Here is a 13,901-nt window from a genome sequence, read left to right on the forward strand (position 1 = left end):
AGGATTAATGACATAAACAAGATATCCACCAAATATGAGAAGTACACTGAAAAAACGTATAACATATTTCACATAACTGCATTTGGTTAGTTAGTTACCTTACAGTGTTTCCCCTAGCTTTACTGCTTTGGGGGGGTGCTGCCTGAGCGGGGGCAGTGGCATTGGGATTATTGTTATTGATTAATGCATCAGTGTTTCTTAGGATCAAAAACTAAAAACTTAAAATTAAAGTGTTTAGTTTATGTAATAAAAGAGCACATGTTCAATGTGCAAAGGGACAGTAGATATAGATTAGTTGCAATTTGGTGCTTTATATAAAAAAAATATATATAAAAAATATATATATATATTACAAAAAAATATATGAAAAAATATATATATATTACAAAAATATATATATTAAAAATATATATATGTATATAAAAAATATATATAAAAAAAATACATATAAAAAAATATATATATATAAAAATATATATATATATTTTTAAACACCTTGAATTTCAGGGGGGGGGCGCGGGGCTCCGTTGGCGGGGTTCCGTTGGCGGAGTTCCATTGTCGGGGTTCCGTTGGCGGGGCGCAGCCAAGTCTGCTCCAAGACAATGGTAGGGGAAACACTGCCTTATAACTTTCAAAACTGAATATAATTGCTTCCATCTAACCTTATACAGTTTCGGGAAATCTATTGACATAATACATTTGATAATACATTCAGTTTTTCCAATGTAGCTTCAAGGAAGGATGCTTTGAACATAATCACTGGTAGCAACAGAAAAAACTATTGGAAAAAGCCAATCCCTAACACTTTTCTGAAGACGTAGAGTCAAACTGTGGGAGATAACTCCGCTTTCTGCGGTTTTCCTGGGAAAGAAACCTGTACATATGCTAGAGTTCCAATAAGCCTACCACCTACAGAACATTTCACAAGGCCTGTCAACTATTGCTCTTTCTATAGAGAAGCCTCCCAGACTCTCTCCTCTTCCTCCTCCTCCTCCTCCTCCTCCGTAGCACTCGTGTTTCACAGAAGCCTCAGAGACGCTGCTGAGCCATCTGCTAACTCTCCATGCTCGCAAATAGAAACAAACTCCTCGGTAGCAACGCTCATCATCTCCGAGATCATCGGACTTTGCTCTCACAACCTCTCAGACCTCAGAGTAATGCTGTCTCCATTTGTCTTAGTCCTCCCATCCGGACACTCACACCAGTCCTGGATCTGGTCACAAGATGATTCTAGTTCTTGATTCCCCTCGGACAGCATGACCCTGGACAAGCTGTCCGAGTAACATCTGCATTTTTGGTCCCGAAGTAAATGCTAGCCTTTTGTTTTACGACTGGAGCTTTTAGTGTCATCTTTGCCAAAAACAAGTGTTCTTCAGATTTAATACATTAAGTTAATGGTCATAAAGCAATTAGTAATTACTAGCAATTAACTTTGTGACAATTTTCTTTGCGTCGGCTTAGCTTTACACAACAAAATGTGAATATATTTTTAACTTTTGATTTGAGTGTCATGTAACTTCTAAATGGACTGTACTTATATAGCGCTTTATCCAGTCTTTAAGACCCCTCAAAGCGCTTTACAGATTACATGTCATTCACCCATTCACACCCATTCATACAGAGCAGTGTACCTTACTCTAGGACAGGGGTACTCAAACTTTTTTGTTCAAGGTCCACTTGTGAATTGTATACAGGGTCAATGGTCCGGATCAATGCCAGTAAAGTCCCCCCCCCCCGGAGCGGAGCAACGAATTTTCGGCTTGTTATCGTGAGCAAGCCGAAACTTCGTTTTTTGAGCTGAGCTGTGTGATTTTATATTTTATGTATCTCTCTGTACAGCACTTTGGTCTGGAGGTTTTACAGTGCTATATAAATAAAGTTGGATTGGATTAATCTACTTTATTTGGGGCCCCCCTTCTGGTCCAAGCACTTGCCTGTCGCTAAACTACGCCCCTGTATACACACACACATTCAATACATACATACAGTATGATGGCTTGAAGTAATGGGAGAAATGGCACAGTTTGTCTGTAGCCAATGCCTTGAACCTCAAGGTAAACTTGCGGTTAACTTGCGGTCTGCAATGCGTGTCACACTCGCGCACACAAGTAAATATATATGCACGTTCATTCTCACAACACGTCAGACACAAGAAAATATACATTAAAGGGGGACCTGTCATGCAAAATGCACTTTGTGATGTATTTTTATACATAAAGATATGTCCCCGGTGCGTCAGGGAACTCACGCAGCGTCAGAAAATAAAACCCTCTCTCTTTTTCCTCCGTACCCAAATCTTTTAAAAACAGGTGAACAACGAGCGGATACAGATTTGCTGCCGATCTGACGTCAAATCGGCAGCGGACCCACAGAAAAGTTGCTATCAGAAACATTGCCTGACATGTTTTGGACGTAATCTCGTCTTTGTTTACATTAGCAAGCCTCGCTAACACTCAGAGCTAACCTGTACTGGAGAGCACATGTGTTTAAAAAGCAGGAAATAAAAAAGGAACTCAGCCTTGTGATAAACCCGCAAGAGAAAAAGCATTCCATACTGTTTCAGAAATAATCCTTGACGTGGTTTAAACAGGATGGCGTTTCATCACAGCAGAATTTAACTTTATCTCCGGTAGAATTCTGATCAGGCATTTGCTCCACCTCCTTTTGTTATTTTTCTCAAGCTAAGGACCCAAAATCCGCATTTCTCTAACAGGGCTGCAAAAGAGGGGTATGAGCAGTATGAGGCATGGCTACAATGGGTGATCTGTTTGGTATTTTAAGCAAAAAAACTTCAGACATGTTTTGTATAGGCATGCTCCAAGAATATATGTTTCCAATATAGCATGATAGGTCCACTTTAATTTACATCAGAATCAGAAATTATTTTTATTATTCTTTTATTATTTAAAAAAAAAAAAAATTGTAATAACGGGACACAGGGTTCGGTCCGGATTGACTTGCAGTTCGGTCCGGATCCGGACCTTGGTCCGGAGTTTGAGAAGCCCTGCTCTAGGACCTAACATTCACACACATTCACACTAGGGCTGTACCCGAATATTCGTTCGTTGGAGTACTATTCAGGTTTCAATTTCGTTATTCGCATATTCGTTTTGTTTGTTTTTTCATTTTTTTCCCATTTAAAAAAAAACATTGAATTGATTGAAATCTCCAATATCAACGCAAGAGCTTGTTCCGGGGGTGCTAACACTTAACCATACACGAAAGTAACAAACACAATGCGATATTCTTTTCAATTTCAAAGAACACAAATTGGGTTAATATCAATAAAACAACAATACTGTAGAATAACAAAATGAATGCCGTGAATACACCAAAATACACGTGCCCTAATTAACACACCGTTGGCCATCGGGAGCAACTCAGGGTTAAGTATATTGCCCAACGATACATCGACATGTAGACTGCATGGGCTGGGATCGAACCCTCAACGTTCTGGTTGAAAGACGACTCACTGCCTCGCAGCCACAGTCGCCCTTGAGGATTAATGTATAGAAGATTATATTGTTTTCAAAGAAGTATTCAGGATCTCTTAACTGTGGCAGATGTTAGTCGAATTGGACTTCAACATGAACAATAAAAACCTCAGTGTCAAAAAGATATCATTACTCATCACCAATACTTCGAATCAGCAAGACATTTCATAAAAACATATCCTTTACTTTAAAGACGACGAAATGTCAAACGCTATAAAAATCTGTCCTTTTTCCCGATAACGTCTATTTTTATAATTATAGCGTTGTTATTCTGGTCACTCTTTGACCATCTGTACAAAACCCACAGACATTCAGACACAGGGTGAGCAGTGGGTGGGAATGAAGCGCAGTGACAAGACAATAGACTGGTGAGAAGTGTCCTCTCTTTGTCACTCTGGAGGCGTCAGCGCGGTGATAATGTGAGATGGATGGAAAACAGGAAGGACGAGACACGACAGCAGTAACTGGATCTGCTGACACCTTCGTCACACGCTCTCTCCTTCTCTCTTCAGGCGTGACGAATGACACAAGTTTAATGTTGAGTCGTTTTCTGATTGATTACACTTTTATTGTACAATACTAATGGCCTTCTGGCTCCAGCAGCAAACTTCCAGACATGAAAGTGGTACGGATATTTGTATTTTACTCCTGCTTGAGGAGGAACACAGTAAGAATGACACAGGATATGAATAAGGAAGTAACACATTGTGAATGAAACTTACAATACATCCTGGCATTATTGAGCTTACATAACATCAATACTGGAAACATTTCATTCTTTCACAGTTTTTTTTTTGCTGTTCCATAAGTGTTGACTGCACAATGTAATATAAAATTATTTAGGAGCCAAATCATTAATGGTTATGAACAGGACCTGTAAAATCCCATTTGTTGTTATTTCTTGTAATTGTAAAAGTAATTTCTTTCTGATTGTTTTGTAAAAAAGCAAACAAATTAACAAGACAAACATGTCGCTGATGACGATGACCTAATATTTTATTTATAAGAAAAATATATTCTAGAGGGGGTCGGACCAGAACAGTTTTTTTAAGCTTCTTCTTGCCCCTGTTGAACATGACAGAGACTTTGAGAATTATTATAGTTTTATTTTTATTTTTTATTATTTTTTATTTTTGTACTTTGTTATAATTATTAATTTGAGTGAGAAAAAAAAAGAAAAAAAATATATATATATTATTAATGTTTTTGTTTCTGAAATGTTAAATAAATTGACTAATAAAATAATAATAATAAAAATAAAAAAAAGAACAATGAAACAACAACATTTCCCCCATACTGCCTGTTCTGCAGCACCTCGTTTCACCCTGCTCATTTCCAGGTTCATATATATCAGTATATAGTGCAGTGACCATCAACTGGCGCCCCGCAGGCCACATCCGGCCCGCCAGACATTCTCATCCGGCCCGCACGACGGGGGTGACTGTGGCGTTGGCGGAGTGGTTAATGCGTTCCTCCCCCAACGTCTCGTGAGTAGTGTGCAGTACCGGAGTCCAACAGAGAGGCAGCAGCTGCGGGACATTAGCCTAGAAGGGATCCTTCGTTAGCGTGAAGAGTCTGCTAAGCTTTATGCGCTCCGCAGTACCTGAGCGTGCTCCACTAGCACCCCCCCGCCACCGACTTCAAAATTCGCTGGCCCGCGAAAGTCTCTATTGGATACATTTTGATCCTTGGACAAATGTAGTTGGTGATCCCTGATGTAGTGTCTCTACTGCGACATGTCTCCATGCTGTAATGTTCAAAAAGCTCTTTATTTTTCTCATACTGCCTATGCTGCAGCACCTCTTTTCACCCTCTGTCTGAAACCAGAGCCCAGTCTGCTCTGATTGGCTAGCTGGCCGTCTCTGTTGTGATTGGTCAACCGATCAGAGATATCTCGCCCCTTTAGTTTATCTCGTACAATTAGCTGGAGAGCTAGCCAATAGAAGCACGAGTATTACATATTTAAGCCTTTGCTGACCATTGACATGCACACAAACCTGTATAACACACTACAGTGGAGGGGAAACCCCACAAAGTATAATAGGGCCCCTTTAAAGATGCAATAGACATGTGTATACTATAACATAAATGTTGATGAATTGGTCTGAATAAGTCTCGTATTTTGAGTCTTTTTGCTTATCTCGGCTAATGAATTTTCATTTCATCCTTTATTTGAACAGGGACAATGATGAACACTTAAGTAATGCTTCAAAGTGTAAATATGCCAGATTTTAGCTTTGAGCTCATTTCCATCCGTAGTCCGTCACATACAACATATAAGAACATGACATTTATATACATAGCAAAAATAAATACATGATGTGCAGAAAGAGCCTGAGCAGCACACACAAGCATTTACCACATGGCAGTACAAAGTAGCAGCTACGACATATAAAGTGCAAGAGGAGATACCCCTGTGTTAAAGTGCATGTAGCGGTGATTACACGTCTGTTTGTTTCTCAACCATTCTTTGAGTTGACCTTTGAAGCTATTGAGAGTGGGACAGTCCCGTATCTCAGTTGGGAGGCTATTCCACAAAGAGCTGCCTTTAATGGAGAGGACACTTTGTCCACAAGTGGTCCGTCTGCGGTGGACTTCACAGTCTCCTCTGGTTTCTGACCTAGTGCAGCGTCCGGTGTGTTTTTTGTGGATGAATTCCCCTAAGGAAGTATGGGGGGGGGGGGGGGCAGTCCGTCCATGTAAACATTTATAAATAAAACACATACTTTTAAAAGACTTAAAATGGTCAAAACTCAAGAAATTGTGTTTTTGCAGGATGGTACGGTGGTGGTATGAATGTGGCTTTCTGTCAAACACCTGGATAGCTCTCTTGAACAGCTGCTCTATGGGTTTCAGGTTTGTGGCACAAGCAAACGACCAGTTTGTGAAACAGTATTCAATGTGGGATAGAATCATACAGTGGAGGTATGACTTTGCAGCATTGACAGTTAAAAAAAGGTTTAATTTATTTAACATGTTGCAAGTTGAATTTAATAGTGTTGGATACTTTCTTAATATGTTTCTTAAAAGTCAAGTTCGAGTCCAGTATGACTCCAAGATACTTGAAGTGGGAGACTAGCTCTATTTCTGCTCCGTTTAAAAACACGTTGGATCCTTCGATGTTGACTGGTGGTTTACTGAACATCATGCATACTGTTTTTTTTTACGTTTAATTGTAAGCAAATGTTGTTCAGCCAGTGTTGAACCTTATCCAAAATGAGATTATTTCAGTCTTTTTCCCGTGTATAAAGATGACCGTATCTAGCTATGTATCTGCCACAAACATAGACAAATCTTCTCTTGAAAATTCCATTTAATATCCAGGTTTGCTTTTTGAGCTAAACACCATTTATATCCAGGGAATTTATGCATCTATTGCTTTGTAACCCAAATCTGCTTCACAAATTAAAACAGATTAGTCATCCCACAGTTTTTTAAAACCCGAGTGATGGGCAGCAGTGTCTCTGAGCATATGATGACTCAGCATTGTGTCTAATGGAAAGCTTTTAGCTGCCTTCGCTTCCTCCCACAGGGGGAGATAAACCCACACCTTAAACAATACCAACCCTGCAGCTACCTGGCTTACATCTTATCTCTACACTTCATACTTGTACTTTACTCTTTTTTTATCTCTGTCATTCTTTGCTTGTAATGTTTTCATTTCTCATTTTTTTCCAACTCATTCTTGTTCCTCTTTCTTCACCACCCCATTTTCCATTAAAATGTGTTGTTGGCTTTCCTGTCTCACCTCTAAGTGGTCAGATAGCTCGGAAATCTTGTATATGTTAGGAATGAAAGCTTTCCTGAGCGCTCGTGCTGCATGCTAAATGATTTATCCAGCTTCCCGGCACATACACAGACTGAGGTGTTGCGGTGTTGTTGGATTTGTTAAGGTTTTTGTTATTAATGGCAGACAGGGCTGGAATGATGTTTCTATATGTCTTCTCTCCTGCTATGAGGCTAATATCTAGAGATTTGCAATACTCTCGATGTTTCATGAGTGCCAATAATCACTGCCTCTCGCCATCTGTCTAGCTAAATAATTTATTCCACCTTCAGAAATCTCTGAATTGCTGCAGTTTTTTACTTAATGAGACTGTTGCTAACACCTGTTGTCATTCGCTAAAAAATACTAGGAAAAAAGCTGGTCTTAAAAAAACGTCACTTTAAGACCAGCTTTTTTCCTAGTATTTTTAGCGAAGAGACGATATGTAAACCTTTTTATTTAAGACACAACAACCTTCACTAATGTGTATTGAGATATTTATTTCTAATCTTGATACCTCATTCTCTTGCAGGAAGTATAAAGGGAGCGACAATAGTGGATGCTTTGGATACTCTCTACATCATGGAGATGTTTGAAGAGTTTGATGCTGCTACGGACTGGGTGGAGAAGAACCTCGACTTTAATGTGGTAAGGACGTGTGTGTGTGCATTACTATACTTGTGGGGACCTACAGTAAATCTGTTTACACAGCCACGTGTGGGGACTCGCCTCCCTTATGGGGACAAAATGGAGGTCCCCATCAGGGGAATCATTAATTTTAGGGTGAAGACTTGGTTAGGTTTAGTGTGTGTGTGTGTGTGTGTGTGTGTGTGTGTGTGTGTGTGTGTGTGTGTGTGTGTGTGTGTGTGTGTGTGTGTGTGTGTGTGTGTGTGTGTGTGTGTGTGTGTGTGTGTGTGTGTGTGTGTGTGTGTGTGTGTGTGTGTGTGTGTGTGTGTGTCAAATTGATTTCACAAAAGCCGCGGTTCGCTTCCACAAGCTATTCAGTCAATAGAGGCTAGACTCCTTGACGTCAGTGGTAGAGAGGATCCTTGAAAGACCTTTAACGTCCAATTGTTGAAGTGTTTAAGATTTTGTCACGATGTAATTCAAGACATGCAAACAAAAACAAAATGTGGCGTCCTTTATCCGACTTACTGGAGGTGAAATATAACAGAAATGTAAGCAGCTACAGTATTTATAGTTTTTAGTATGTATACATTGACACCGGTTGCTTTTCCCTAGTAAACATCCTAGGTTTCTTGATTTCCCAGCTGCATTTGAACGCAACATTTCATACTAGTATTTGGGCGTAAATCCCAAAAACAGATCTCCACCTGTCTACTGAGTTTAAGCCAAATCTATTTGAAATATTTTGTGAGTAAAATAGTATTCTGCTTCCAACAATGTAGTTTGAGGCGTTAGAAAACATCACTTTCTAAAATAAACATTTGAATAGAGAAAGTGGGGGCAGGAAGTGTAATGTCAATATTACATGATGAAAGTATTACAACAAGATGTAATGGTTACAGAAGCCTGTTCAAGTGAAACGGACACATCTCTCTTGAAGTACAGTATCTATATATATTCTGTTGTCAGCTGTGTGTGTAACCAAGCTGCGTCAAAGTAAACGTGATCAGTGTTGCATCGTGCCGTCACCAAGGACAACAACGGCAAAGGTTTCTCATTAAAACTCTGAGAAACTCTTGAACCGTTTGAAAGCTCCATGCCAAGGACATATGATGTTATGCATGACTTCCACGGCCCATAACCTATTTATCTAAAGCTTATGAAATGGAGAAAATGCTTGCTCACCTTGGAAACTTGATGCCAATTTTCAAATGAAGCCTTAAAGACATGTTACCAGATTTATTTGGACTTTTAATGGCAAGAAAAAATGAAAAATATCTGACTTTAGAGATGATATCAAGCTTAAAACAACATGACTTAGCAAAAGCATTTAACACATACATAGTGAACATAGTGATGTCACTACGTTAGACTCGCACTTCTATTGGCTAGCGCTCCAACACATTGTACGTGTTGTGTCGTGATAGGCTAAGGGGCAGGACTTCTCTAAGCGGTTGACCAATCACAACAGAGCGGGCCAGCTTACCAATCAGAGCAGACTGGTCTCTGGTTTCAGACGGAGGGCGAAAAGAGGTGCTGCAGCACAGGCAGTATGAGAAAAATAAAGAGCTTTGGAGACATGTCCATTAAAGCATGGAGACATGTCCCAGTAGAGACACTACATACTGATATGAACCTGATGAGCAGCAGGGGGCCCCTTTAACAGAGAAGACACATGATACGCAGGGAGATATGTGATTGAATATTGAAAGCCAGAGTTTGGGTTGTGGAAGAATAATCAGTGTCAATACACTAATTTCCTGTCCACACACACACACACACACACACACACACACACACACACACACACACACACACACACACACACACACACACACACACACACACACACACACACACCTCTTATGGTTGTATATTTATATCTATTCAACATTTTATTGCATATTGTAACTTGAACTTCTTACATTTATATACAAATTGTTATTCGGTTTTATTATATTTGATCTTTTATTGGATACTTTACATCACCTTATTATGGTTATACACATATTTTTATTTTACTTTTTTATTGTAAATTCGTTCTTTAACTTCTTATGTTCATTTACCTACTTTCATTCTATAGGACTTCTTGGAACGATGTCTTCAATGACTTTAATAACACAGTTAGCATTTTGATCCATTACCAGCTGAGCCCATTAGAAGCTGAGATAATTGTTTCTAACATTGTAATCATGCCGGCATCGGTGATATTAGGTTTCCTATCACGTCATTAAGGACACATTAACCACATCAAATATTAAACACCCAGCAATTTGCAGCTCATTATGTGCATTATATCATCTCCTGATTATATAATCATCATATTGCATTTATAATGCCTTATGAGCGCAAGTTAGGAAAATATCTGATTAAAGGTAATTGAAGTTTAAAGTGTGATTGACAATTCTCACATTTTATTACTCGTTTTCCAGCTTGGATAGGGGGATGGAAAAGTGCGGCAACATCAACACACACACACACACACACACACACACACACACACACACACACACACACACACACACACACACACACACACACACACACACACACACACACACACACACACACACACACACACACACACACACACACACACACACTCAAACGCCTCTTTGTGGATAAGTAAGAGAAATCAAACTCTCCTGTGTTTGATATGAGCTTGCTTTCTACTTTAAGATTGTTTTCTAGCTTAGTTTCCATGCATTCTTTATTTCACGCCCATGGCAAAATAGTAAGCCATGAACCTTCTATTTTTTAGTGGCTAAGCATACAAAATATTACACTTAAGAGTTAAGACCCTGGGGAAAATCTTACATGGGCAATTTAGAATCAGCTCAATGACATAACGTGTAGATATATCTTTAAAAAAAAAGCTCAAACTCACACTTTGATGGATGCTTTAATTGTAAAAGCATTATCATTATAATATCCCCGTTAAGAGCTCCTCATCAAGAAGCAAACAATGTCTCTAAGTGTAGTCGTGACTGCGAATATTCCTGATCATATATAACGTATTGCTTCCTAGGCCAAAGAATGTGTACTTGAAGCATGCTATAGTCAAATATGCCTTCAGGTGAGCGTTAAACCGCCTTACTGTTCTGAATGCAAATCTTTAGATGTGTAAGCTTTCACACCTGCATTTCCCAGCAGCCCCCTGTGCATCATTCAGAGGTTTCCAGCAGCAGTGGTCCTGTCACTCAAACAGCATCGTCACAGCAGGAGGTCCGTTGTTTTCTGATGTGCTGAGTTCACTTGCTGCTGTAGAATAACGTTGACACTTAGCGATACCTTTAATACCCCGCACTCTTTCTGCATAGCTTTAGAATAAGTGCTTTTTAATGACGAGGCAGTAACTGTGAAGCACCATGGGAAGGCAACATTTTAATCCATTTAGGTTTCCTCATGTTACTAAAGAGGCATTCAAGTGTTTTCATACATTTAGACATTTCGTCTCACTTACCTGGAGACATTTCTCTGAAAGGTTGCATTGATTTTATGGCATCTGACAGCAACCTAAGTTACATGGTAGGGATGGCAATAAATACATATGATATTTTCGTGAAGAAATGAAAAGGTCCCCTAATATGAAAAATCCACTTTGTCATGTCTCTTCTACTTCAACGTGTGTCCCCTCTTCTTCATGTCTCTTCTACATCAACATGTGTCCCCTCTTCTTCATGTCTCTACTACTTCAACATGTGTCCCCTCTTCTTCATGTCTCTTCTACATCAACATGTGTCCCCTCTTCTCCATGTCTCTTCTACATCAACATGTGTCCCCTCTTCTTCATGTCTCTTCTACATCAACATGTGTCCCCTCTTCTTCATGTCTCTTCTACATCAACATGTGTCCCCTCTTCTCCATGTCTCTTCTACATCAACATGTGTCCCCTCTTCTTCATGTCTCTTCTACATCAACATGTGTCCCCTCTTCTTCATGTCTCTTCTACATCAACATGTGTCCCCTCTTCTTCAAGTCTCTTCTACATCAACATGTGTCCCCTCTTCTTCAAGTCTCTTCTACATCAACATGTGTCCCCTCTTCTCCATGTCTCTTCTACATCAACATGTGTCCCCTCTTCTCCATGTCTCTTCTACACCAACATGTGTCCCCTCTTCTCCATGTCTCTTCTACATCAACATGTGTCCCCTCTTCTCCATGTCTCTTCTACATCAACATGTGTCCCCTCTTCTTCATGTCTCTTCTACATCAACATGTGTCCCCTCTTCTCCATGTCTCTTCTACATCAACATGTGTCCCCTCTTCTCCATGTCTCTTCTACATCAACATGTGTCCCCTCTTCTCCATGTCTCTTCTACATCAACATGTGTCCCCTCTTCTTCATGTCTCTTCTACATCAACATGTGTCCCCTCTTCTTCATGTCTCTTCTACATCAACATGTGTCCCCTCTTCTCCATGTCTCTTCTACATCAACATGTGTCCCCTCTTCTTCATGTCTCTTCTACATCAACATGTGTCCCCTCTTCTTCATGTCTCTTCTACATCAACATGTGTCCTCTCTTCTTCATGTCTCTTCTACATCAACATGTGTCCTCTCTTCTTCATGTCTCTTCTACATCAACATGTGTCCCCTCTTCTCCATGTCTCTTCTACATCAACATGTGTCCCCTCTTCTTCATGTCTCTTCTACATCAACATGTGTCCCCTCTTCTCCATGTCTCTTCTACATCAACATGTGTCCCCTCTTCTTCAAGTCTCTTCTACATCAACATGTGTCCCCTCTTCTTCAAGTCTCTTCTACATCAACATGTGTCCCCTCTTCTCCATGTCTCTTCTACACCAACATGTGTCCCCTCTTCTCCATGTCTCTTCTACATCAACATGTGTCCCCTCTTCTCCATGTCTCTTCTACATCAACATGTGTCCCCTCTTCTTCAAGTCTCTTCTACATCAACATGTGTCCCCTCTTCTTCATGTCTCTTCTACATCAACATGTGTCCCCTCTTCTTCATGTCTCTTCTACATCAACATGTGTCCCCTCTTCTTCATGTCTCTTCTACATCAACATGTGTCCCTTCTTCTCCATGTCTCTTCTACATCAACATGTGTCCCCTCTTCTTCATGTCTCTTCTACATCAACATGTGTCCCCTCTTCTTCATGTCTCTTCTACATCAACATGTGTCCCCTCTTCTCCATGTCTCTTCTACATCAACATGTGTCCCCTCTTCTTCATGTCTCTTCTACATCAACATGTGTCCCCTCTTCTCCATGTCTCTTCTACATCAACATGTGTCCCCTCTTCTTCATGTCTCTTCTACATCAACATGTGTCCCCTCTTCTTTATGTCTCTTCTACATCAACATGTGTCCCCTCTTCTTCATGTCTCTTCTACATCAACATGTGTCCCCTCTTCTTCATGTCTCTTCTACATCAACATGTGTCCCCTCTTCTCCATGTCTCTTCTACATCAACATGTGTCCCCTCTTCTTCATGTCTCTTCTACATCAACATGTGTCCCCTCTTCTTCATGTCTTTTCTACTTCAACATGTGTCCCCTCTTCTCCATGTCTTTTCTACTTCAACATGTGTCCCCTCTTCTTCATGTCTCTTCTACATCAACATGTGTCCCCTCTTCTCCATGTCTCTTCTACATCAACTTGTGTCCCCTCTTCTCCATGTCTCTTCTACATCAACATGTGTCCCCTCTTCTTCATGTCTCTTCTACATCAACATGTGTCCCCTCTTTGGAAAGAGACTCTGAAAGTTTCAGGAACAAAGATTCTCTCTTTTTTATCCATTTCTATAAAAACCTGTCTGAAAATGAGCTGATCAGATTTTGGCGACTTTATGATGTCATAACGATGTTTTGTCTTGTGTAACCATTAGCCAATCAGCAACCAAGGTAACCCCCCCCCCCCCACCTTATAACCTGAATCTCCTCCTAGAGCACCATTGAGTTCTTTTTAACCAAATGTCTCTCAGAGGGGCGTGGGGAGGGGCTCCTTATTTTCATCTAAAGTAACAGACAGAATCAGCACTTTGGAAACA

At 40.1% G+C, this 13,901-nt stretch overlaps 1 protein-coding gene across 1 annotated transcript in view; it reads left to right on the top strand.

Annotated features, from left to right (window-relative positions):
* The window catches only part of man1a1 (mannosidase, alpha, class 1A, member 1), a 168,112-nt gene that overhangs the window by 43,856 nt on the left and 110,355 nt on the right, over positions 1–13,901 (top strand). Inside the window, exon 3 of the mRNA XM_079644772.1 lies at positions 7,793–7,908. Within this exon, the coding sequence (XP_079500898.1) occupies positions 7,793–7,908 (116 nt within the window). The remainder of the gene's footprint in view (positions 1–7,792; positions 7,909–13,901) is intronic.

Source organism: Notothenia rossii, assembly GCF_949606895.1.
Source record: "Notothenia rossii genome assembly, chromosome: 8".
In the NCBI taxonomy this organism is placed as follows: Eukaryota; Metazoa; Chordata; class Actinopteri; order Perciformes; family Nototheniidae; genus Notothenia; species Notothenia rossii.